Source organism: Bufo bufo, chromosome 1 (genome assembly GCF_905171765.1).
Source record: "Bufo bufo chromosome 1, aBufBuf1.1, whole genome shotgun sequence".
Classification (NCBI taxonomy): domain Eukaryota; kingdom Metazoa; phylum Chordata; class Amphibia; order Anura; family Bufonidae; genus Bufo; species Bufo bufo.
In genome coordinates, this window is record NC_053389.1 from 177,206,374 (window position 1) to 177,234,283 (window position 27,910).

Below are 27,910 nucleotides of genomic sequence, written 5' to 3' on the forward strand. Positions count from 1 at the left end.
GCTTTTGCTTGCCAGCATTACGTGAAAAACTCAGAATATAGAACATGCTGCAATTTTCACTAAACGCACAAGTGATGCATGAACCTACGCTCATGTACACAGACCCATTGAAATTAATGTGGGGGCGCAATGCGTTAGCATCACGCATTGAACCCGCGCGGAATACTCACTCGTGTGAAAAGGGCATAAGTGTTCTGAACTTCTAACATCCACGAAAATCATAAATTCCTAGCACCTTGGAATAATTGTGCTCTGCATCAATCAGCATCTGTAGCACTCGCCATCCCTGAAATAGTCATTGTAGTTTCAACAAACTTTCCATAAATCAATAGGATAGGCGACTATGAAACTTTGTAATATTCTGTACTAGAAAAAAAAAAATACCCCATTATCAGATTTATATTTATCCACAATTCACATCCAAAACCAGTCTTGCTAGAGGAAGGGACAAGACGGATCAGATTACGGCTGCTACCTGTAGAAGTCTAAGGGCTCATGCACATGACCGTATGTATTTTGCGGTCCTCAAAAAATACGGATGACGTCTGTGTGCATTCCGTATTTTCAGGAACAGAACAGCTGGCCCCTAATAGAACAGTACTATCCTTGTCCGTAATGCGGATAATAATAGGACATGTTCTATTTTTATTTTTTTGCGGAACGGAAATACGTACATGCGGAAACGGAATGCACACGGAATAACTTCAGTGTGTTTGTTTTTTCGGACCCATTGAAGTGAATGGTTCCGCATACGGATCGCAAAATAAACGGAACGGACACGGAAAGAAAATAAGTTTGTGTGCATAAGCCCTAAAGTGGTGAAAGGGAGCCAGCTGCCTAAAGAGAGGCTCAGAGATGCGTGTTTTTTGTTTTTGTTTTTTGTCTCGCCCCAGTGCTGGATTCACAACTACACTGATTACCGTATTTTTCGCCCTATAAGACGCACCTAGGTTTTTGAGGAGGAAAATAAGAAAAAAATTATTTTTAACCAAAAGGTGTGCTTTTGGTGGGTTTGAACTATTGGCGGTCTGTGCATTACACCATTATGGGGATCTGTGGATGATGCACTGTTATGGGGTGGGGGATTTGTGGATGGCACTGTTATGGGGGGGAGCTGTGGATGGCATGATGGGGGGGTGGTGTCTGTGGATGGCATTATGATGGTGGGGGGGATATGTGGATGACACTGCTATGTGTCATCCACAGATCCCCCCCCCCCCCATCATAATGCCATCCAAAGACCCCCCCCCCCCATCATAATGCCATCCAAAGACCCCCCCCCCATCATAATGCCATCCAAAGACCCCCCCCCCATCATAATGCCATCCAAAGACCCCCCCCCCATCATAATGCCATCCAAAGACCCCCCCCCCCCCCATCATAATGCCATCCACAGACCCCCCCCATCATCATTATCCCATCCATAGATCCCTAAGGAGGGGCTGTAGTAGGCGGGGAGAGCGGCCGGGCAGTGCAGGCACTGTACTCTGGCCCACCGCTCAGTATGTACTGTATTATACCTAGTGTTAATCATAATATCTAAACTGCGCTCCCCTTGCTCCCCATCTGTACCGTACCGGTAAGTACGGTACAGATGGGGAGCACAGTTTAGATATTATGATTAACACTAGGTATAATACAGAACATACTGAGCGGCGGGCCAGAGTACAGTGCCTGCACTACCCGCCGCTCTCCCCGCCTACTACAGACCCTCCTACTTCCTCACTAATACATCGCAGTCTGCGGTGCTGCAGCATCGCAGACTGCGATGTAAATTGGCAGCATTCGCACCATAAGACGCAGGGGCACTTTTCCCTTTTGGGGGGGAAAAGTGCGTCTTATGGGGCGAAAAATACGGTAGTACTTCTCTGTAATGTCCTCAATGCTGCAGGATCTCCCCTCTCTGCTGTGTATGGGAGACCTCTCAGCTGACTGAAATGGAGCCTGCAATGGAAAATTACCAGAGTTTGCTATTTTTCTCTGTCTGGCCCTTTTTAGTAATTTATGTTTTGTTTAGTCACTTCACCTACCTCGTCAACTTTAGTAAATATTCAATTTATAATTCCTCATTAAATAACAATGCTGGAGAACTTTCTTAGCTTTGTTTTGAGCCATTCTTCTAATATTCCTCCTGGAAATGTGTGAAGAAATAGACCACTAGTTGATATCATTACCTTTGTCACTAGAGTGTGGCCCTACAACGGATGATCAGCATGTCTGCCTAAATGACACAATTCATGAGGCATAACAGGAACAAAATGGTGAAGAGTTCTAAAAAAGGACTGTTATTTCATGGGGAACACAAGTACTGAAACATGTCAGGGGATCTCTGTTCACACTGGTGTATGGCTTGCATTGTTTAAAAAAAAGACTGATGTGAGGTGTTGTTTTTTTATTTTTTAAACTGGAAGAAAACCATCAATGGCAGCCTGGGTGGACCCTATTCTGAACATAACCTAGCCTAATTTTCAGTGCTGCACCTTCAGAGTCTGCAGGGGTGGGTGAAATATCGTGGGGTGTTGAAAACATTTGGTGCATTTGAGGAAGAGGCTATGGACAGGAATAGAAGACTCGTGTGGATTGAGTCCTTGGACTCCTAAAGAACATGCATTCCTCACAAAAACTTATATTTTGGCTACACACGGTATCCTGTACACATGTAGGGCCTAGACACTGGGTATACTGTACACATGCAGGGCCTAGACACTGGGTATACTGTACACATGCAGGGCCTAGACACTGGGTATACTGTACACATGCAGGGCCTAGACACTGGGTATACTGTACACATGCAGGGCCTAGACACTGGGTATACTGTACACATGCAGGGCCTAGACACGGGGGTATCCTGTACACATGCAGGGCCTAGACACGGGGGTATCCTGTACACATGCAGGGCCTAGACACGGGGGTATCCTGTACACATGCAAGGCCTAGACACGGGGGTATCCTGTACACATGCAGGGCCTAGACACGGGGGTATCCTGTACACATGCAGGGCCTAGACACGGGGGTATCCTGTACACATGCAAGGCCTAGACACGGGGGTATCCTGTACACATGCAGGGCCTAGACACGGGGGTATCCTGTACACATGCAGGGCCTAGACACTGGGTATACTGTACACATGCAGGGCCTAGACACTGGGTATACTGTACACATGCAGGGCCTAGACACTGGGTATACTGTACACATGCAGGGCCTAGACACTGTATCCTGTACACATGCAAGGCCTAGACACTGGGTATACTGTACACATGCAGGGCCTAGACACTGGGTATACTGTACACATGCAGGGCCTAGACACGGGGGTATCCTGTACACATGCAGGGCCTAGACACGGGGGGTATCCTGTACACATGCAGGGCCTAGACACGGGGGTATCCTGTACACATGCAAGGCCTAGACACGGGGGTATCCTGTACACATGCAAGGCCTAGACACGGGGGTATCCTGTACACATGCAAGGCCTAGACACGGGGGTATCCTGTACACATGCAAGGCCTAGACACGGGGGTATCCTGTACACATGCAAGGCCTAGACACGGGGGTATCCTGTACACATGCAAGGCCTAGACACGGGGGTATCCTGTACACATGCAAGGCCTAGACATGGGGTCTCCTGTAGACATGCAGGGCCTAGACACGGGGTATACTGTACACATGCATAGTACAAGAACCAAAGCTTGATGTTTGTATTTGTCACCTTGTCTAAAGAAGGGAAATGCCTAACATTTTCTTAGAGCGAACCATATGGGAGCAGCATGTCATCCAGCCAGAGATGGCTGATAACTGGGAGCAATGGGATGTAGACTCAAACCGCAGCGCACGGAAGCTGCTTCTGGACTGCTATGCCAGTTGATTATTTATGTAGAGAATAGAATGTTGAACAATTTTCTAATATACAAAGGGGAGGGATTTATGAAACCAATCCGATTCCACCTTTTCTTTTTTACAGCTCCTTTGGAAAATGAAAGGTAAAATCTGATTGGTTGCTATGTGAAACTAAGCCAGTTCTACTTAACACCAGTTTTCATAAATCCCTCCCCTTTGTATATTAGAAAATTGTTCAACATTCTATTCTCTACATAAATGTAATCAACTGGAATATCAGTCCACAAGCAGCTACCGTGCGCTGCGGTTTTTAAAATTTTGATCAGACCTATATCCACCTGTCAGTTGGTGCCCATGTAGAAGCAGGTGTGTGTTTGTTTTTTGTTTTAACACTAAATATTAACATGAAAACATCACCTACAGACAGGCAGCCATTTTCTATAATCTCCTAGAGGCAGGCTAATACACAGTAATGTACTAGCTGTAATAACCACAATAAAATCACTCTTCCACCGCTAGTCCTATTTATTTATCACATGGGTGTGTGCTGTGTGCTGACCCAGCGCATGTATGTCATGTACCACTTATCTACTGAATATCAGGGATTATATGATGTGTCACATAACTGATGCCATGGGTACATTACACAGGACTGATACATGGGCTATATCATATACTGCATATGGGGGCCACTGCCTGATATCAGAGGTATGTAGGCAGAATTTTAAATGTGTACATATTAGAAATTTGTATGATTTCCTATTACATAAACAGATAAAACTGTAATGGTCAGCCATTCCATTGCAACTGATGAAGAATGACCACGACGGACCCCGCTGACCGATGCCAGTAGGTGTCACTGTTGTAACTCGATAATTCAGGAAGTACCGAACAGTGATTTACAAGCAGTTTTTCCATGGCATAACCACAGCAGAATTCACCCCAATCCATTCAGAAGGGGGGAAAATCAACCACAGCAATTGACATGCTGCAGATGAGAACACCCGCACTACAGGGCAGTCTGCAGCATATTGATGAGACTTGTAACTGCTAATGGATATTGCTGTGGATGTTACCCCCAGAAGTCTGCAGGTAAAATCATCAGCAAATCCAGAAGGTGTGGACCTACCTGTGGAATGTAGTCCTTTTATGATTTATTCGGAAAACTGTCTAAAAGAGACTTTGCCGCCCATGGCAACCAATTACAACGCAGCTTTATTAAAAATTTTTTCAAGAGTCAAATACAAAATGAAAGCTGTGATTGGTTGCTATGGACAGTCTGTCTTTCAGGCAGGTTCATAAATCTTCTCCATTGTGTTTGCTTTTTTATTTTTTTCTGTTTTTGTATGAATGCACTTTGCAAATTATTTTTTAGTAATCATACAGTTTGGCTACTAAAAGGTTACTCAAAGATACATTTGAGGAGGACCTGTCCCCTCTCCTGACATGTCTGATTTAGTATTTGCATCCCCCTTGTAATTTGGGAGCATTTATTCTTCTGGGGAATGGCAGTGGATAATGAACTAGACGGGAGAAGTGATAGTTCTTCTTTATAGTCCTTTTCCGGGAGTACAGTATTGATAACTAGTGTTGAGCGAACTTCTGTTTTAAGTTCGGCGTCTAAAGTTCGGCTTCCGGTTAGCGGAGAATCCCGATATGGATTCCGAATTCCGTTGTGGTCCGTAGTAGCGGAATCAATAATCGGCCATCTGTCACTATCAGTGAAGCAAGCCATCATTAGGCTGAAAAAAAAAAAATATAAATCAGAGAGATAGCAAAAACATTAGGCGTGGCCAAAACAACTGTTTGGAACATTCTTATTAGGGAACAATTATTTCCCTGGTGAAGAAAACACCCTTCACCACAGTTGGGCAGATCAAGAACACTCTCCAGGAGGTAGGTGTATGTGTGTCAAAGTCAACAATCAATAGAAGACTTCACCAGAGAAAATACAGAGGGTTTACCACAAGATGTAAACCATTGGTGAGCCTCAAAAACAGGAAGGCCAGATTAGAGTTTGCCAAACGACATCTAAAAAAGCCTTCACAGTTCTGGAACAACATCCTATGGACAGATGAGACCAAGATCAACTTGTACCAGAGTGGTGGGAAGAGAAGAGTATGGAGAAGGAAAGGAACTGCTCATGATCCTAAGCATACCACCTCATCAGTGAAGCATGGTGGTGGTAGTGTCATGGTGTGGGCATGTATGGCTGCCAATGGAACTGGTACTCTTGTATTTATTGATAATGTGACTGCTGACAAAAGCAGCAGGATGAATTCTGAAGTGTTTCGGGCAATATTATCTGCTCATATTCAGCCAAATGTTTCAGAACTCATTGGATGGCGCTTCACAGTGCAAATGGACAATGACCCAAAGCATACTGCAAAAGCAACCAAAGAGTTTTTTAAGGGAAAGAAGTGGAATGTTATGCAATGGCCAAGTCAATCACCTGACCTGAATCCGATTGAGCATGCATTTTACTTGCTGAAGACAAAACTGAAGGGAAAATGCCACAAGAACAAGCAGGAACTGAAGACAGTTGCAGTAGAGGCCTGGCAGAGCATCACCAGGGATAAAACCCAGTGTCTGGTGATGTCTGTGTTCCAGACTTCAGGCTGTAATTGACTGCAAAGGATTTGCAACCAAGTATTAAAAAGTGAAAGTTTGATTTACGATTATTATTCTGTCCCATTTCTTTTGGTCCCTTAACAAGTAGGAGGCACATATGCAAACTGTTGTAATTCCTACACCGTTCACCTGATTTGGATGTAAATACCCTCAAATTAAAGCTGACAGTCTGCAGTTAAAGCACATCTTGTTCGTTTCACTTTAAATCCATTGTGGTGGTGTATAGAGCCAAAAATGTTAGAATTGTGTAGATGTCCCAATATTTATGGACCTGACTGTATACTCTGGATAGGTCATCAGTATCTGAACGGTCAGGGTCTGACACCCGGGGCCTCACCAATCAGCTGTTTGAGAAGGCAGCGGTGCTCACAGTAGTGCCACAGCCTTTTCTGAGCTTTTCCTAGGCTGAGTGACTGCACATTTATCAGTCACGTGGCCTAAGCGCAGCTCCGTCAGATTGAACTGAATGGGGCTGACCTGCGACAACAAGCACAGCCGCTATACAATGTACGGCGCTGTGCTTGGTGAGCACGAAGAAGGCCACAGCGCTCACCAGAGCATCGGTGCCTTCTCAAACAGCTGATCCGGACCTATCCTGAGGATAGTTCATCAGTATTATCTTTTGGTATAATGTCTTGTGTATTTAGGATTGTAGTCTTCCTGCATGACGCACATTCTTTTGAGTCTGCTCACGAGCAGATGTTTTGATGTTTTCCTTTAGAATTTGCTGGTATAATTCAGAATTCATTGTTCCATCAATGATGGCAAGCCGCCTTGGCCCAGATGCAGAAAAACAGGCCCAAACCATTATACTATTGCCACCACCACTGTGTTTCACAGATGGGATGACGTTTTATGCTGGAATACGGTGGTTTCCTTTCTCAAAGCATAGAACTTTTTGGTCTCTTTTGGTCTCATCTGTCCACAAAACCATTGTTCCAATAGCCTTCTGTCTTTCTCCTTGCAATCCTGCCATCCACAACTGTGTTCAGCGTCCTCCTGATGGTTGACTCAAGGACCTTAACCTTCGCTAATGTGAGAGGTCTTCAATTGCTTAGAGGCTTCCTTGGGACTGTTACACACCTTGCTCTTGGCATGATCTTTATTGATCGGCCACTCCTGGGGAGGGTAATAATGAATTTCCCCCATTTGTACACAATCTGTCTGTGGATTGGTGTAGTTCAAACTCTTTACAGATGGTTTTGTAATCTTTCCCAGCCTAATGTGTATCAACAACTCCAGGGCCGGTTCTAGGTGAAATGGGGCCCTGGGGCGAAAAACAATAAGGGCCCCCCCCCCCCCCCCCACATGACACTTGCTGACTTTAACGTCTCCCCCCATCACTACAGAAATACAGCGCCCCATACCTCTTACATCCAGTGATGTCTCCTTTGATGTACATGTTCTCTGTCCTCATCTTCTCCTTTCAGACCTTCAGACAAGACCACCATTTTGTCACCATTTTCCGTCTCTGCAGTTTGACAAAAAAATAAAAAATCTGAGCTTACTTTTCCATCATCCTCCCATCTTCTGGACAAATCATCCTACTACCCCCAATACTGTGCCACTGTGCTCCCCAATACTATACTGCAGAAACAGATAATACTAGTACCACACAGAGCCCCCCATATAAAATACCCCTTCTTTGTGGCATCAGTAGAAGCCCCCATAGTGCCCCATAATAATGTGCCAGTAGTGCCTCTCTTCCACCCACCATGTGCCAGTAACAAGTGCCTCTCTTCCCCCCCATGTGCCAGTAACAAGTGCCTCTCCATGCCCCCCATGTGCCAGTAACAAGTGCCTCTCCATGCCCCCCATATGCCAGTATCAAGTGCCAACCCCCCATGTGCCAGTATCAAGTGCCAACCCCCCCATGTGCCAGTATCAAGTGCCAACCCCCCCCATGTGCCAGTATCCAGTGCCAAACCCCCCCACCCACACCCCCATGTGCCAGTATCAAGTGCCTCCCGCTCCCCCCATGTGGCAGTAACAGTCCGTTATTTAAAAAATAAATAAACACTTATGCTTACCTCCATCACACAGCGATGCGATGCAGGCCTCTTCCGGCCTGTGTCCCACGCTGTACGGCTCAGGTGGCGCGATGACGTCATCGCGCCGCCTATCAGTGGAACAGGGAAGGGAGACTCCTCTCCCTCCCCTGCCCCACAGCACAGCCATCTGTATCCCTGTCCTGAGGACGGCGATACAGATGACTATGGAGATGAGCGCTTCCACAATGGAAGCGCTTATCTCCCTGTGACCTGCCGGTGTCGGGTGGTGGGCTTGGGGGCCCCTAAGGACTCGGGGGCCTGGGGGCAATTGCCCCCCTTGCCTATATGGAAGCGCCGGCCCTGAACAACTCTTCTTCTGAGGTCTTTAAAAATCTCCTTTGATTGTGCCATGATACACTTCCACAAATGTTTTGTGAAGATGAGCGATAAGACTTGACGCTTGATAGTTGGTAGATCTCACACATGATTGTCATCCCATTGATATAAAACTCCTAACTCTAATTTCACCTTCAAATTATCTGCTAATCCTAAGGCCTCTTTCACACGGGCGAGATTTCTGCGTGGGTGCAATGTGTGAGGTGAACGCATTGCACCCGCACTAAATCCGGACCCATTCATTTCTATGGGGCTGTGCACATGAGCGGTGATTTTCACGCATCGCTTGTGCGTTGCGTGAAAATCGCAGCATGCTCTACTGTGCGTTTTTCACACAACGCAGGCCCCATAGAAGTGAAAATCGCAAGCAAGTGCGGATGCGGTGCAAATTTTTATTTATTTATTTTTTTATTTTATTTTTTTCACGCACGGTTGCTAGGAGACGATCGGGATGGGGACCTGATCTTTATAACATTGTTATAAGGTCAAATAGCATTCTTAATACAGAATGCTTAGTAAAATAGGGCTGGAGGGGTTAAAAATAAAAAAATAATTTCACTCCCCTTAATCCACTTGTTCGCGCAGCCCGGCTTCTCTTCTGTCTTCATCTTTGCTGTGCAGTAGGAAAAGGACCTGTGGTGACGTCACTGCACTCATCACATGGTCAGTCACCATTGTGATTGATCAAGTGATGGACCATGTGATGTGCGCAGTGATGTCATCAAAGGTCCTTTACCAGGTCCTGAAGAAAGAGAAGCCGGGCTGCGCGAACAAGTGGCTTAAGGTGAGTTAATTATTATTTTTTTTTAACCCCTCCAGCCCTATTTTACTAAGCATTCTGTATTAAGAATGCTATTTATTTTCCCTTATAACCATAACACCGATCCCAAACCTGTACTTCTGTGAACAAGTTCGGGTACCAAACATGCTGATTTTTCTCACGCGTGTGCAAAACGCATTAAAATGTTTTGCACTCGCGCGGAAAAATTGTGCATTTTCCCGCGACGCACCCGCATCTTATCCGGCCCTAAAACATGACGCCCATGTGAAAGAGGCCTAAATAATCACATACTTTTAGCACTCAGGCATGTGATATTGGATTATTTTCCTCAATAAATAAATGACCAGGTCTAATATTTTGACTCCTTTCTTTTGATTTGGTTATCTTTATCTACTTTTAGGAAAATTAAGTAAATCTGACAGTTTTAAGTCAAATTTTATAAAGAAAAGTAGAAAGTACTGAAGGGTTCACAAACTTTCAAGCATCACTGTAAATGAGCAAACAAGGAGGCAATGATCGGGAATATGAACGTTCCTCATTCTCGATCATTGCCTGGCTTTTTCCAGATCATTGCCTTCTCCATCGGCCCAGGTTAAAAGGCCCTAACTTCTCAACTTTTCAATGCTTATGTTTTATAAGACATTTATTCCTCTTGACTTCGCAGTTTAAAGAAAGGGATGAACTGGAATACATCTTTAAGTTCTGGCGGACACCCGAACCTAAGCTCTTCCCCATTGACCGATACTGGGACGTAAAGAACCGTCAGTTTTTGGGCAAACGCTACGACTCCAGGAGAGGAGCTTATGACTGGGATTTAAATATGAAACTGCATGACCGAGGAGTGAGTATCTAGTTTTATTAGCTCAGCTTCAGTCTAGTTCCATTCATCCCATTAGTGTGGAAGTGGAATTGACATTTTGAGTTCTAGATGTGCCCATTCCTTTGTTGCTTCATGTAGTTAAGTGACCAAGCAATGTCTTGCAGGCAGCAATGATCAGCGCCACGGATTACAATCGCTGGAGAGAGAAAGGTGTTGCATTTATGATACGTGAAGGAATCTATGATGTCCCTAATAAAACTCTGGCTTCTCATATGACTGTGACACATGTAAGTATGCCATTAATATTATCAGTGCTGGTTTCATGTAGTGCCTTGTAGTCAGGGCCGGCTCCAGGCTCATGTTGGCCCTTGGGCGATAAATCCCAGTGGGCCCCCTTGAGGCATTTTTTTACATGTCCCCCTGTGGCTTCCATACTGTATAATGACCACTAGTGGCCCCACACAGTATAATGACCCCACAGCGGCCCTCCATTCAGAATAATAACCCCCAGTCGCCCCCCACACTGGGAGAATACTGTATGGAGGGGGAACTGGGGGTCATTATATTGAATGGGGGACACTGGGGGTCATTATACTATGTAAAGGGCCCTCACAGTATAATGACCCCACAGTGGCCCTCCATTCAGAATAATGACCCCCAGTCGCCCCCACACTGGGGGTTATACTGTATGGAGGGGGCACTGGGGGTCATTATATTGAATGGGGGCTCTGGTGGTCATTATACTAAATGGAGGGTCAATAGGGATCATTATACTAAATGGGGGGCACTGAGGGTCATTATATTGTGTAAGGGGCCCTCACAGTGTAATGACCCCCCAGTGGCCCCCTCGCATACCTATCATTGCTGGAGCGCAGGGAAGCCGGCGGTCCTGTCATTCACTAACCACATCTCCCTGCGCTCCTTCTCTCCTCAGGCCCACTGCAGCAGTGAGACACACGTCATGACGTCACCGCTGGCCCGGGCCTGGAGGAGAGAAGGAGCTGTGCAGTGATGTAGCTAGAACTGACTGGGCCCCACAGCAAATTTTAGTATGCCCCTGTCCCCCCAGTGGGTTCACATAATGTTTTTCCTATCGGTTTGATGTATACAAATGTGCAGCACTCCACAAAAAATACATACGTTAACGTATAAAAAAAAAAAAAATTCTACCATGGAACTGTATGGTGAACGGATGCCACTGTACGGCATCAGTCTGAGGTATCTGTTAATGTATACATTTTTGGTATGGATTAAATGGATAGCACAAATGGGATGTGAAACCAGCCTTAGTGTCAGAATAAGCGCCAGTACACAGCAGAGCAGCGTGGTGGAGAGGGGAGGCCGCCATGTACTGACAGAGCGCTACCTGGTCCTGGTGGTCAGGGATGAGGACTGGGTTTCCCAAGGATCATTTTCTACTGGGAAATACACGGCACAGTATAATACTCTAGAATCTATATAATATAAAGATATTAGCCCTAACCCGAATAATAATACAATTAGGGGGTCATTTATTATATAGAAATACGTCTATATTAGGCATATTTCTGACACAGATGTGGCGCAAAGGTCCTTAGCACCGCAATCTGTATCTTTTCCCACTCATGCTGGGTCTAAAAAAGGATGGCGTGGGCAGGGAAAGGGATACAGTTATGGCCATCCATTTATTAGATACCACCGCCATACATTGATAACACCTCCATACAATGACCAGATAAAAGGGTATAAGAGGGCACAATACAGGGAATGACTAGGGGAACTGTACAGGGTGTGGTAAGAGGGCACAATGCAGGGTATAGAGGGGCACAGTACTGGGTGGGGGGAATAGTCACATGACCCTGTGACGTTAGAAGGTCCTTATGGTGAATGCGGTTTAGATGCCACCATAATGAGGCAGAGGAGTGAGACAGGGGCCCTGGATGGACAGGAGGGGTGGACACAGCAAGTAGGTGGAAGGGGCTCTGAGGGGGATTCATACAACAAGTAGTGGCAGGAGGTCTGTGCAGGGCAGAGATAGGAGGGTGGAACAGGAGCTCTGGATATATGAGGGAAGAAAGGAGACCACAGAGAAGAGACAGTCACAGTGCAGACTCACTGACAACCTGTGTTCACACTTCTGCTCCAGCCCTCACAGTGCAGACTCTCTGACAACCTGTGTTCACACTTCTGCTCCAGCCCTCACAGTGCAGACTCTCTGACAACCTGTGTTCACACTTCTGCTCCAGCCCTGCCGGTCTCTCTCCTCAGTCAGCATGTCCTGTGTAGAGTCTCTGCAGCAGCCGGCCTCATGTGACTCAGAGGGCCCACCAAAGGGGTACTGCATAAGTAAAATGACAGCAATGAGAGCTTCCATCTGTATTGATGGAAGTGCTCATAGCAGCTCAGTGGGCCCCCCCCCCAGGAGCATTAGGTCCCGGCACTTGCCCGGGTATGACGCCGGCTCTGCTTGTAGTTGTCGTCAGTGCAGTCAGTTGTGGCATTATTTCTGCGCCAAAAACTAAGTGAAGCAGGATGTCTCAAACAACCATGGCAGGGATAATGGCCTACTCTACGCTAAAGCTCACTCTACAGGTGGTTTCTCCAGAATATGCTCATTCCCTTTAAAAATGCTGCATCTTTTGCTGGTGGAAGACAGTCAGTCCAAGCAAGTTCTCTCCAGCGACTCCTACATGAAACATGAAGTAGTATATGGCAGCCACTCGGATGAATGGCTGACCAAGTAATACAAGGTTGCTTGAGTCTGCCTGAATCGGAGCCGTGTATACAAAGATGCTGTTTGTTTTGGCACTTAGAGGAGAGTCCAGAATGATGTTAGCCAGAATCCTACTCCTCACTGAGAAGCAACACCCCGAAACAGCTGTCTGTGGATGGATGACTGGCTTAGGTCTTCCTCTGTCACTTCCTTCAGAATTGTAAAAGAACAGGATCTTGACATAGGAGCCACTTAAAGGGGTTGTCCCACGAAAAATATTTTACAGTTTTCAAACCAGTGCCTAGATCTGAATACTTTTGTAATTGCATGTAATAAAAAATGTAGCATAGCCACTGAGTTATTCAATAAAATGTATCTGTATAGCGCCACCTGCATTTTTTTTTTTTTCTTATTTCTATGACATGCTCACGGAGAAGGTTGCACATGCTCAGTTTCATCCTTCGACTGCCTCCTGAGGGAGAGCATGGACACGCCCCCTTAGCTGCAGCAGAAACGACACGCCCCCTGAGCTGATATAAATCTAGCAGAGCAATGAATGGGGAGATCTCTGGATCCATATGTGGTACAGGGCTGGTTCTAGCTGTGTTAGAAAGAGTTTCATGTACTATATGATGTCTGATTTTAATTTTTTACATTAGTTATGGGTTAACCCGTTTAATATGGTGGATCTGGTGATCTCTATAATGAGGACACCCCTTTGCTTGGTTTTCCTTCCTTTGAGGGATATCTGACTTTCACTGTGTTGAAGACCCATAACTCGGGCTCCACGGTTATTTTGCATAGTCCAGAATGATGACCACTGAGCCTCATAATAGGCTGACCCTTCCTGTTCTGTAGAGATCACATTAGTCCTCTCATCTCATAATCTGGCAGGATTGCAATGAAAGGTAGCAGGTGACTTTAACACTTATGTGATGTCACAGAAGCTGACGGCTGTTTACCAGACTGAAACCCACTTGTGATACTTGTGATGTCGCTGCATCTTGGCGGAGTGAAACCCATGTGTGATGTCACAGCCGCCCAGGGAAATGTCACTACAAACTGGCTGGATGAAACAACCCCTCCCCCTTCCCTGTGGATTTTTTTTCCACTGCAACCCAACTGGGTGAAAGCCCACTTGTGATGTCACTGCAGCGTGGCTGACTGCAACCCCGCCCATTGTGATGTCACACTAAATGAAACCTTAGTGACAACAAGAACAGTGTATGGGCTCCTTGATTTCCAAGTACTAATTTGCTGATGGTGGAGTACTAGCCATAGAACACCTCATTCATGGTGCTCCAGAATCCCCTCCATGCTAGTTGTAAGTAGCAGTGGACATCTTTGCTTGCAGGATACCTATGCGGCTGCATTGGTTTCACATACGGTACTGCATGTCTGCTGTCAAGGTAGCACCTCTCTTAGAACGCTGGAAGTGGATCACACCATTGACCATAGATGATGGCTCACTTCTTCTCCTTCCTTCCCCCTGCATAGTCCTTGTACATGACACAGATCATACCCATGGCTCATTCTGTCCATGTGTCTGCTGTAAAGCAAGTTCCTGGATGGCTATTCAGAGGAGCAGTTCAAGCAAGTTGGCTGCCCTTAGAATTGCAATAAAAAAAAATAGAAAAAAAGGAATATGTCGGTGGCTTTAATTTATAAGAAAAATCTAGCAGAGCCACTCCCTTTAATGGCCGTTTTAGTCGTCTTTGTTACTTTCAATCCATTCCGGCCCCTTTTCAGAGCAGTAATAGCCTCTTGTAGTTCTGGAGTCCTAATCAGTTTTGTGATTAGATGGCGTTTTCTAGGAGACCTGGATCTTCCCAGAGACCAAATTATCTTCATTGACTGGGAAAATGAGGCTGATTATCAGGACCCTTCAGCGACTCTTCAGGGGCACATTAAGACACTGCAGCTCGTTTATCTGCTGCACTAAATATATTCCACTTTGCATTCATTTGAATGATTACTGGATGTCAGTATACAGACTGCAGGCTGTTCCCGTCTGCTCGCTGGAATACGTACGGATTCCGTCTGAGCCCTTTTACACGTGTGCAGACTTGTTTACAGTAAATGGGTCACCCCCAAAACTTTTTTTTCTGCCAGTTAAAACCATATAGTAACACACATCCTTTTTGTTCTAATCTCCTTTTACTTTCAGATTGCAGATTTTTTATTTATTTTTCTGAACATGATTATGGGGGCGGACATCTTGCTTGAACTGTTATTAAAGGAAATGTGTCATCAGAAAATGACCTATTGTTTAAACCATGTTTGTATGTTTAACATATTTCTAAAGAATTTGATATTTTTAATTTTCCATGTCAAGATCTATAGCTAAACAAAGAACATAAAATCCTGACATTTTCACACTAGCCTCTAAGGCAGTGGTTCTCAACCTTTCTAAAGCCGTGACCCCTTAATACAGTTCCTCATGTTGTGGTGACCCCCAACCATTAAATTTTTTTCCTTGCTACGTCATAACTAATTTTGCTACTGTTATGATGTCCCACCAAAAACACGCACAGACACCAATACACCAAATGTTAATTCAAATACACAAGTATTCATTCTAGGGGTGCACCGAAATGAAAATTCTGGTCCGAAACCGAAAATTCAGGATGCCCTTGACCGAAAACCGAAACCGAAACTGCCTTTTTGCCCAAATACTTTTAAAATACTTTTTTTTTAATGATTGGCGCTGTTATGGAGAGGGGGATCTGTGGGTGGCGCTGTTATGGAGAGGGGGATCTGTGGGTGGCGCTGTTATGGAGAGGGGGATCTGTGGGTGGCGCTGTTATGGAGAGGGGGATCTGTGGGTGGCGCTGTTATGGAGAGGGGGATCTGTGGGTGGCGCTGTTATGGAGAGGGGGATCTGTGGGTGGCGCTGTTATGGAGAGGGGGATCTGTGGGTGGCGCTGTTATGGAGAGGGGGATCTGTGGGTGGCGCTGTTATGGAGAGGGGGATCTGTGGGTGGCGCTGTTATGGAGAGGGGGATCTGTGGGTGGCGCTGTTATGGAGAGGGGGATCTGTGGGTGGCGCTGTTATGGAGAGGGGGATGTGTGGGTGGCGCTGTTATGGAGAGGGGGATGTGTGGGTGGCGCTGTTATGGAGAGGGGGATCTGTGGGTGGCGCTGTTATGGAGGGGGGGGGATATGTGCACTGTTATGGGCATAACAGTGCACAGATCCCTTTCCCCATAACAGTGCACAGATCCCCCCTCCCCATAGCAGTGCCATAGACCGATCCCCCTACCCATAACAGCCCCGGCCCTGCTGCTCACAGCATCACTCACTGCATCTTTATTTTACCTTACAATCGTCACGCTCCAGTAAGAACTCTGCAGGCAGAGCGGAGGGCGGCGTAACGTCACTTACTCACGTGACGCACCTGCTCCGCCCACTTTATGAATGAAGGAGGCGGAGCAGGCGCGTCACGTGAGTAAGTGACGTTACGCCGCCCTCCGCTCTGCCTGCAGAGTTCTTACTGGAGCGTCAAGGTGAAATAAAGATGCAGTAAACCGCCCGGCGCCCGCCCGCAGATGGTGGGTGACAAATCCCACACCCCATATTTTCGGCCGATATGTAACAATATCGGCCGAAATGGATTAGGTACATTTTCGGCCGATATTTTCGGCTGCCGAAATTTCGGTGCACCCCTAATTCATTCATAACCACAGAACTTTAGCATAAATACAAAATATTTGTAAACCAAATAAATAACTTTAAAATAAATAATAAACAACAAATACCCCCTAAAAAATAAATCAGTGGTGCGCACAGTACCCCTCAAATAAATAACTCAGTGGTGCTCACAGTACCCCCCCCCCCCAAAAAAAAAAAAAAAATCAGTGGTGCTCAGGGTACCCCTCAAATAAATAAATCAGTGGTGCTTCAAGTCCCCCCCCAAATAAATAAATCAGAAGTGCTCCGGGTCCCCCAAATAAATAAATCAGCGGTGCTCAGGGTACCCCCAAATAAATAAATCAGTGGTGCATCAGGTTTCCCCCAAATAAATAAATCAATGGTGCTCAGGGTCCCCCAAATAAATAAATCAGCGGTGCTTCAGGTCCCCCCCCCAAATAAATAAATCAATGGTGCTCAGGGTCCCCCAAATAAATAAATCAGCGGTGCTTCATGTCCCCCCAAATAAATTAAGCCTTGCTCAGCCAAATAATTAAAAAAAATTAGCCAGGCTCAATTAAATCATTGGTGGCAGTGGTGCTCAGCGGCGATGTCATTAACGAAAAAACTCGGACCTCAGCAGACAGGCGACTTACCCGTCCAGACGTCAGGCTCCTTCAAGCACAGGCAGTGACAGGACATCACTTCCTGTGCGCGAGGATAAGGGGCCGCTGCCGTTGTGCGGGCGACCCACAATAGGAAGCCTCAGGCGACCCCCCCAGAAAGGGCCGATCGACCCCCAAAGGGGTCGCGACCCCTAGGTTGAGAACCGCTGCTCTAAGGGCTCATGCACACTACCTTATGCCCTCCGAGACGTACGGTCCGTGAGCAGGCCATATGTCCCGGAGCGGCATTGATCATGCGCACGGGAGCGCACAGCATCATGGGTTACTATGATGCTGTCTGCATCGGGCCGCCCATAGAGCTATTGTCCCGCACTCATAAGATCATATGAGTGCAGGACAATAGTCCGGCGGGCGGCCCGATGCGCACAGCATCATAGTAACCCATGATGCTGTGCGCTCCCGTGCGCATGATCAATGCCGCTCCGGGACATATGGCCCGCTCACGGACCGCATGTCTTGGAGGACATACAGTTATGTGCATGAGCCCTAAGCCTAATAATAGCCACCACTTCTTGGTTTGCACAGATCACTTCACTGCAGTTACCTGCTTATCTACAGTTAGGTGTAGGTGTGGCTCACAGCCTGGGCTCATTCACATTGTACTACCACAGTATTCATGCTGGGCCTTTGTGTGGAGGCTTGGCTGTGAGCTGAATTATATCACCCCCAGACCGTGTTCACACCATAGTTAGAGTAGCGGCTAGGACCCTTTGCCATGCTGAGTGACCGTGACGTGGTGCATTGATGGGCTCCGATATTTTCCTGACTGGAACATATTGGCGAAAGTCTCAGCTTTTAATACCTGCATTTATGACTTCCCAGTATAGTCAGTAGCATTTCTGTTTGGTGCATTTCCTCTCTGTGTTTCATATGTTTATTTGCTACATTCTGTGTAGTTTGCTTCTTGTGGTGCATGTGGACCGCGTCGACATCCTCCATTGTATGCATATTTTGCTGGGGTTAGTCGATTACTGCGGTCCACATGCGGTCGGGCTGCTCCCCCAATAAAAGACACGCCACAGTGTCAGGGGCTGAGCAGCTCCTCCAGAATTGCCACTTCATTTCTGTGTTTGTCTTAACTACAGTTAGGTCCATATATAGTTGGACAGACAACATTTTTCAAATTTTTGTTCTGTACTTTACCACAATGGATTTTGAACAAAACAAGTCGGATGCAGTTGAAGTTCAGACTTTCAGCTTTAATTCAGTGGGTTGAACAAAATGATTGCACAAAATGTGAGGAACTAAAGCATCTTTTAAACTCCATCCCTTCATTTCAGGGGCTGAAAAGTAATTGGACAAATTAAATCATTTGTAAATAAAATGTTACTTTCTAATACTTGGTTGAAAACCCTTTGTTGGCAATGACTGCCTGAAGTCTTGAACTCATGGACATCACCAGACGCTGTGTTTCCAGGCCTTTACTGCAGCTGTTTTCAGTTGCTGTTTCTTTGTGGGCCTTTCTGTCTGAAGTTTAGTCTTTAACAAGTGAAATGCTCTATCGGGTTCAGATCAGGTGACTGACTTGGCCATTCTAGAATATCCCACTTTGCTTTAATAAACTCCTGGGTTGCTTTGGCTTTATGTTTTGGGTCATTGGTCGGCGTTTCAAAATACAGATGGACAATCAGTTTGGCTGGATTTGAGCACACAGTATGTCTCTGAAAACCCCAGAATTCATCCGGCTGCTTCTGTCCTGTGTCCCATCATCCATAAACACTAGGGACCCAGTGCCACTGGCAGCCATGCATGCCCAAGCCATCACTGCCTCCGCCGTGTTTTACAGATGACGTGGTATGGTTTGGATCATGAGCTGTACCAGGCCTTCGCCATTACTTTTTTCTTTCCATCATTCTGGTAGAGGTTGATCTTGGTTTCATCTGTCCAAAGAATATTCTTCCAGAAGTGTGCTTTTTTTTAAATTTATTTTTAAGATTATTAATATAAAATAATAATAAATATTTATTATTATTATTTTTATTTATTATATATATATATATATATATATATATATATATATATATATATATATATATATATATAATTTTTTTTTAGCAAAGTCCAATCTAGCCTTCTTATTCTTGAGGCTGATGAGTGGCCTGCACCGTGCAGTGAACCTTCTGTATTTACCTTCATGCAGTCTTGTCTTTAGATTTGGATATTGATACGCCTATATCCTGGAGAGTGTTGTTCACTTGGTTGGCTGTTGTGAAGGGGTTTCTCTTCACCATGGTAATTATTCTGCCATCATCCACCACTGTTGTCTTCCGTGGGTGTCCAGGTCTTTTTGCATTGTTGAGGTCACCAGTGCTTTATTTCTTTCTCAGGATGTACCAAACTGTAGATTTTGCCACTCCTAAATGTGTAGCAATTTCTTGGATGTTTTTTTTCTGTTTCTGCAGATGAAGGATGGCTTATTTCACCTGCATGTAGAGCTCCTTTTACCGCATGTTTACTTCTCAGCAAAATCTTCAAAATGCTAGCACCACACCTCAAATCAACTCCAGGCCTTTTATGTGCTTAATTGAGAATGAAATGAAATAATTGCCCACACCTGCCCATGAAACAGCCTTTGAGTTAATTGTCTGATTACTTTTGGTCCCTTTAAAAACGGGGTGCCACATGTGAAGGAGCTGAAACTCCTAAACCCTTTTTCCAATTTTAATGTAGATACCCTCAAATGAAAGCTAAAAGTCTGGACTTTATGTCCATGTCCAATATATATGGACTCAACTGTTTACACAGAGGTGATATCATTACAGGCAAGATTAGACTGACCGATAAGACAGGATCCACCATTCACAGTAGGTAATTGGCAAAGCTTATCCATTTGTCCCCTCTTGACCATGGGGCTACTATAAAGCAATTTTGTTAATTCTTTCTAAATGCTGTTAAGAAGAGCACAGGCAAGATGGCCTCCCCCTTAATCTTGTTCAGGAATTAAAAAATGTGGTGTTATCTGGCAGTTAACATTTTTGGTGATATATTTGAGAGGTCATTGTACAAGGAAAGAATAGATGAGCTTTGACAATCACCCATTGTGAATGGAGGCTCCCGTCTTATCTATACACAGAGGTGCTATCATTACAGGCAGGATTAGAATGGCAGATGAGCAGGTAACTGCAGTAAAGTGATCTGTACAGACCAAGAAGTCGAGCCTGTTATTAGGCCTAGTGGCCAGTGTGAAAACTGCAGGATTTTATGGTTTTTGTTTCAAATATAGTGATTTACATGGAAAAAAATAACAACACCAAAAATGTCATAATATGTTACATATTAAAATGTGATTTCAACAATGGGTCATTTTCTGATGACTGGGAACCAGTCAGTTGGTTACATCCTCTAAACCACCATCACTGTCTAATTTTGTTCTTTAATAGCTTTAATGTCATGGTTTTAGATACTGTGTAATATTGAATTTTGTGAAAAAAATATTTGAATCCTCCTCCCCTGAATGGTACCATTCCTGTGAATAGTGACAGTGGGCTGACTCCATGTCTCCCTGGCATGTGCAGTGAAGCAAAATATACTTGCCTCCTTGCCTCAGCTCCATCGGCGCACTGTGCATGCACTGAAAGTCCTTCACTCCATCTCGTGGAAAAAGTGGACTCCAGATGAAGCCGAGGCAAGTACACCTCCCTTCATGTGTCCAGAAGACAACCCAGACTGTGCGACTATTAATCTGAAGTGAAGGGCCACCTTTAGGGACCCTTTTATATGGGCCAAGGACCTGTACTGTTATGAAGGACACTTGTTCCCAGTAATTGCCTGTATAAAGACGGCACCAATTATCCAATGACCAAACAGTTGCTTGCTCATTGGTGAGCCCATCTTTCACGTGGCACCTAAAATCATTGTTTGCAGCACATTACCCTGTGTGGACAGGCATGCGTTGCCAGCAACCAATGAATCTGTATGGGAATGAGTTGTAATTGTTGATCTCCATACAGAGTGGATGACTTCTGATTTGTTCCTGCTCATTGCCCTGTTCATGGACTCATGTAAGAGTGCCGTACTTTCAGCAGTACCTCTACACGATGGGCTTGTAATCCTCTGAGCGCTCTGTCAGCAAACTTCTTCTTGGTTCCTAGAGATGCGGGAAGGTACGAGCTCGAGGATACTGGGGAGATATCACCACCAGTCCTTACATCGCATATGGCATCGAAACTGAAGAAAAGGGCTTGTTGAAATCTGCTAATGGTGTGTATACAAAGGTAGGCCACAGATTAGATTTTGGTCCAGTTGTACTTGCATAGTCTCTGTTACAGCAGACCTTCTTTATTTTGTTGTAGAGAGGTCAAGCGCTGCTTAAAGGAATCTGATGGGCATAAGATGTGGGTTCCCTCTGTATGCCAATCTGGCATTTCATCACCAGTTATGCAGGTTGTAATGTTGACCACATTTCAATCAGACCTGCCATTAACTCTAGAAAAACATGTACTTAAAGAGCATCTGTCACCATAATCCCTAAAGGATTGATCATGCCGAGTACAATAACCCCTCTTGCTGCTTGGGATGTTCAGTTGCAGATAAATTTATACTTTTTTAGGCTAATAAGGTGCACAGAGGGGCACGCCTAGTCCTGCAGAGCACCTCTTTACTTCCTCCCCCCAACTGATCCCCATTGCTGATCCCTGAATCTCGAGTGCACGCCAGCGGTGGTACAATCTGTGCATACGCAGTTAATCTAATTTGGCTGTTCTTGCTCTGAGATCTGAACTGTGCATGTGCCGAAGTGGTGCTGTGTACAACTAATTAGCATAATAAAAGTAATTTCTCTGCAACCGCACATCCAGTGCAGCAAGAAAGAGGGGCTTTCACTCAGCTGGAGCAATCTAAGGCTACTTTCACACTAGCGTTCGGGGCTCCGCTTGTGAGCTCCGTTTGAAGGGGCTCACAAGCCGCCCCGAACGCATCCGTACTGCCCTAATGCATTCTGAGTGGATGCGGATCCGCTCAGAATGAATCAGTCTGGCAGCGTTCAGCCTCCGCTCAGCAAGCGGACACCCGAACGCTGCTTGCGGAGGCAAACTGATCCGTCCAGACTTACAATGTAAGTTAATGGGGACGGATCCGTTTGAAGTTGACACTATATGGCTCAATTTTTAAACGGATCCGTCCCCCATTGACTTTCAATGTAAAGTCTGGACGGATCCGTCTGAACAACTTTCACACTTAGAATTTTTTCTAAACTATAATGCAGACGGATCCGTTCTGAACGGATCCAAACGTCTGCATTATAGGAGCGGATCCGTCTGTGCAGACAGCAGACTGATCCGCTCTGAATGCAAGTGTGAAAGTAGCCTAAACATGCAGTATACATGGTTTAATATGGTTGATCATGGTGGCAGATGCTCTTATGAAGCAAAAACAAACACACTGCAACAGTCACTCTGCAAACGCAAATAAAATACAATAATGCCATGATCATTAAAGAGAATATACTTGTGCAAATACTATGCTCCTTTTATAAATATGAGATTCTTGGCAAATATATTTTGTACAAAATTTGTTTTGCCTGTCCGCCAATATCAAGGCGATCTCTATAGGACAGGAACCTACATTAAGTACTACCTGTTGTGGTGCCATATTGGCCACCAGAAAATACAGGGAATGCAGGTTCCACATGCATGCTGGGTCTGCCGGTTCCTGTCCTATAGAGATTGTCTTGACCGTGGTAGACGGGCACAAATAATTTTGAACAAATGTATAATAAGCATAGCATTTTCACCAGTATATTTTCTTTAACTATTATGGCTAGAGATAAGTGAATTTCATATTATGAAATTCGTTCACCCTTCGTTTGCTGGTAAAAGCAGAATTGCGTTATGAATTCCTTTACCACAGACCATAATGCAATTCTATGACTGAATGCATAACGGAATGCCTTTAGAGGCATTCCGTTATTCATTCCGTCATAATAGAAGTCTATGGGCTGCAAAACGGATCCGTCCCGTTTCCGTTATGCAGGAGAGGACTCCCCTGCATAACTGAAATGGGACGTATTCGTTTTGCAGCCCATAGACTTCTGTTATGACAGAATGAATAACGGAATGCCTCTAAAGGCATTCAGTTATGCATTCAGTCATAGAATTGCATTATGGTCCGTGGTAACGGAATCCATAACGCAATTCTGCTTTTACCCCCAAACGAAGCGTGAACAAATTTAAAATTATGAAATTCACTCCTCTCTAATGATGGCATTATTGCATTTTGTTTGTGTTTTTGCTTTTGTGCTTTCAGCCATGGCGAAGTGTACCTGCACATTTGGATGTGCTGACTGACCCCCTTTTTTCTTTGCACTTTAAAGGCTATGTACACCTTCAGGGCAATTCTTTCTTTTTTTTTTTTTTTTTTTTTTAGATTTAATTTTACTCATTTTGGGCTAAAATAAACGGGTAGTCTGCAAATAGACTGTGTGTTTTTTTGTTATTTTTTTTTTTTTTTTAACCCTATGTTTTTTTACCCCATGTTTGTAAAGACCAATTGAAAAAATTACTTTTAGCCCAATTTGAGTAAAAGCAAGCATAAAGGCAATGTACACTTTTGGGAAATTTTTTAAGTCTCACTCCTGTCAAAAATAAAATTCTGTTTTGGTTGTAGACTGGATGAGTGGTCTCAGCATTAGGGCTCATGCACATGAACGTATTTTCTTTCGCTTCCGTTCCGGTTTCTTTGCAGATCGTATGCGGAACCATTCACTTCAATGGATCCGCAAAAACAACGGAAGGTACTCTGTGTGCATTCCGTAAAAAAGTATTGCATGTCCTATTGTCTGCAAATCACGGTCTGAGGCCCCATTCAAGTCAGTGGGTCCGCAAAAAATGCGGAATGCACACGGAACACATCCGTATTTTTCGGATCCATACTGTAGAAATGCTATGCCCACCCCATATTGCTCATGTGTTTGGTGACTAAGTTACGGTTTCCGTTTCCAATCCGCAACGAACGCATCGCATACGGAAACCATACGGATATGTTTTATGGAATAACGGAAGAGGACTTATAGCAGAGGGGGGAAAAAATTTAGATACGGAACAACGGATCGCAAAACAACAATGGTCGTGTGCATGAGCCCTTGCGTAAAGGCATTGCTTAAAGGGGGTATCTTACTAAGACAGCTCTTGTCCAAGTGCCCTATTATCCAACTTTTTAAAAGTTGTGGTTTCCTCTTAAACTTATGACCTGGACTTATGTACTAAATAGAGTTTGCATTTGCAGTAGTGGTTGTGGTACCCAACCTCTATGATTTATTAAACTACAATTCCCAGCATGCCCTGACAGCCATGTCTTGCACACAGTGGATCAACTATTCCATGAGCCTTTCAAAAGCAAAATGTTCTGCTAATCTGGCATTCAGGTCTTCTCATTGGATACAGAATAGACAAGAATTCTGGATTCTCCAGTAAACCATTTTTACATTACATAGGTCTAAAGTATTTCATAGGGATTTCTTAAGGATGCAACCATAGTCCAGATGTCTTTTATTGTCCCCCAGACTGCTCAAGACTTATCTCAATACAACATCACCTCAATGTTTCACGAGTTGGTGACCGGACAGAAATACTCTCTGCCTACACCACATGAAAATGGCAGTGAAGGAGGAGCCAGTACCTTTCCACCCAATGGTTTTGTCGCCCAGACCACTATCCAAGAAGATGAATCCAGTGAGAAACCTAATGGAGACCTGGATCATGAAAAGCGTGGTGAAGCCCCAAGTAAGACATAGATCACTGTTTTTGTCCGACCATGCCTCTTATAAAGACAAGTCACTAGTGTGGGAGACGCTGAAGGCGTACTTGAGGGGGTGTTTGAGATCTAGCTGCAGAATGCGCTAGGATGGAGAGGTTGTATGTCACGCACCCAACGACTCAGAATAGAGACGACTGGTTACAAATAGGTAGACGATACCTTACTTTGTTACATGAGAAGGCCCATCGCAAATTTTTTTTTACCAAGCAATCTTATTTTGAACTCTGCAACCAGTCTAGCAGGTTGTTGGCACATATTGTTCATCAGAATCAGGCCTCTCCTGCTATATTACGTATACGGGACAAGGAGGGCATTGTGGTTACGGAACCGGAGGCCATAGCTCACCGTTTCCAGGAATTTTATCAGGACCTGTATGAGACCCGAGTAGACTATACTACAGAGACGGTCTCTAATTACTTGCAACTAGAACACTCCAAACTCTCTCATGAGATGGCTCAATCCCTAGACGGTCCTATAACTGATCAGGAAATATTAGAGGCCATTAAGTCCTTGGCGAACGGGAAGTCCCCTGGCCCAGATGGGCTACCCCTAGAGGTGTACTCTAGATACGTTGACTAATTAGCTCCTCCTCTACTACAAATGTATCATGACTCCTTTTCGAAGGGTGTCTTGCCACCTTCACTGTATGAGGCTGCCATTGTGATACTCCTTTAAACCAGGCAAGGATCCAGTTGATTGTGGATCATACAGACCCATATCATTGTTGAATTTGGACTACAAAATCTTGGCCAAGATTTTAGCACATCGATTGAACAGGGTTATTCTAAACCTTGTTCACCTGGATCAATCTGGATTCTTGCCTGGTAGGTCCACAACGGATAACATTCGTAGAGTGCAAGTGGTTACTCAAATAGGCCTTCAGTGGGGGAGAAGATGGGCCTTGGCGTCTCTGGACACTGCTAAGGCCTTTGATTCGGTGGAATGGCCGTATCTACTAGCCGCACTTGAATGCTTTGGGATTTATTAGATGGAAATCAATATTGTATAAACTGCCAAAAGCTGGTGAATGGTATGTGCTCTGAAAACTTCGACCTGGGCCGTGGGACTAGGCAGGGGTGCCCATTGTCGCCACTGCTATTCGCTTTAGCGATCGAACCTTTAGCCATCCGCATTAGGTCTGATGCACAATTTAAGGGAATATCTATAGGTGCTCAGGAGGATAGAGAGGGACTATATGCGGATGACATGATACTTTTTATGCCAGATGTGGAATCCACGTTGCCCTGAGCTACTGCTCTTATTGAGGCATTTAGTCAATTTTCCGGTTTAAGGATAAATTGGTCTAAATCTGTTCTATTTCCGCTGTACTCCTTACCCTCATCCTCTCTTAATACTGAGTTACCTATAGTCTCTGAATTTAAGTAAGGGATTCATATTACTAAAGATGCGGCCTCTTTTCATAGCCTTAATATACAACCTCTCCTGAACTATAGTGCAGACAAATTCAAGGTTTGGGGAGGTCTTCCACTGTCCGTGCCGGGTCGAATAAATCTGATCAAGTTAATTATACTGCCCAAATGGCTATACGTGTTGGAACATGCACCCTTTATTGTTCCCAAAGCAATTTTCCAGCGTTGTAAGTCGCTAATGTCCCCATTTATTTGGGGCAATAGCAGACCTAAGCTCTCTATAGATGTATTGTGTCGCCCTAGAGGGAATTGAGGTATGTCCCTCCCTGACTTACATTTATATTACCTAGCGGGACAATTAAGACAGCTGAGATCATGGATTTCCCCTGGTGACAAACTAGATAGGGCAGAAAGACAGCTAGCTGCATTTTTGAACATCTCTTTATGGCCAGTACTGAAACGACCACGACTCTTCCATCGAGCACTGCTGGCCATACATAAATTAGCTATTCAGGTCTGGGATACTAGTAAACGGCTGCATTCTTAAGGAATGATCCCCAATGCGCCCTTATGGGAGAACCCAATGTTCCCCTCTCCAAGCTGGGGCGGATAGGCAATTTCGGAGGGATCGTGGGATTGCCGTTCTGGGTGACCTATTTACTCATAATGTGTTTAACACTTTTGAACAACTGAAAGATCGCCATGACCTGCCTAGAACCACATTTTATAAGTATTTACAATTGTGACATACTATGGATGCACACTTTAGAGGTACTTCAGTAGCAATTTCCGACTACCCACTGATCGGTGTGATACGTTCCCAAGGCCCCAGGGGATTTATCTCCGCTCTTTACACTCACTGAGCAGCAAGATGCACAAAGCTCCCCTCTCTGTACTCTCCAAATGGAAAACTCTGATACCTGGTCTTACAGATGAGGAAGTTAGTGACGTATTGGAATCTCCTGTATGGGTTTCCCCGTCCATTAATAACAAATTTATACAACTTTGTATTAACCAAAGCTATCTCTCTCCCGTCCGGTTACAAAAGATGGGCAGGTTATCACACTCTAGGTGTCACAGGTGTGACTCAGAAGGGGCATCTTTTTGGCATCTTATATTGGATTGTCCACACATACAAACCTTCTGGTCTGACATTACAAGTTTTCTCTCTCTAATTATACACCTTCCGGCTCCACTAACTCCACAGATGTCTGTTTGGTATAGCTGATGAAGAGGTATAGACTCACCATGTGAGAATTTTCCGGAGAGAGACACTGTTTCTCGCACGAAAAGCAATCGCGATCCGTTGGATGGGTGAGAGACGCCC

General features: G+C 44.9%; 1 protein-coding gene across 1 annotated transcript in view; it reads left to right on the forward strand.

Moving 5' to 3' along the window:
- The window catches only part of DNAAF3 (dynein axonemal assembly factor 3), a 78,727-nt gene that overhangs the window by 45,345 nt on the left and 5,472 nt on the right, over nucleotides 1-27,910 (forward strand). The window contains exons 6-9 of the mRNA XM_040432417.1: nucleotides 10,298-10,474; nucleotides 10,618-10,740; nucleotides 21,553-21,675; nucleotides 24,960-25,179. Of these exons, the coding sequence (XP_040288351.1) occupies nucleotides 10,298-10,474; nucleotides 10,618-10,740; nucleotides 21,553-21,675; nucleotides 24,960-25,179 (643 nt within the window). The remainder of the gene's footprint in view (nucleotides 1-10,297; nucleotides 10,475-10,617; nucleotides 10,741-21,552; nucleotides 21,676-24,959; nucleotides 25,180-27,910) is intronic.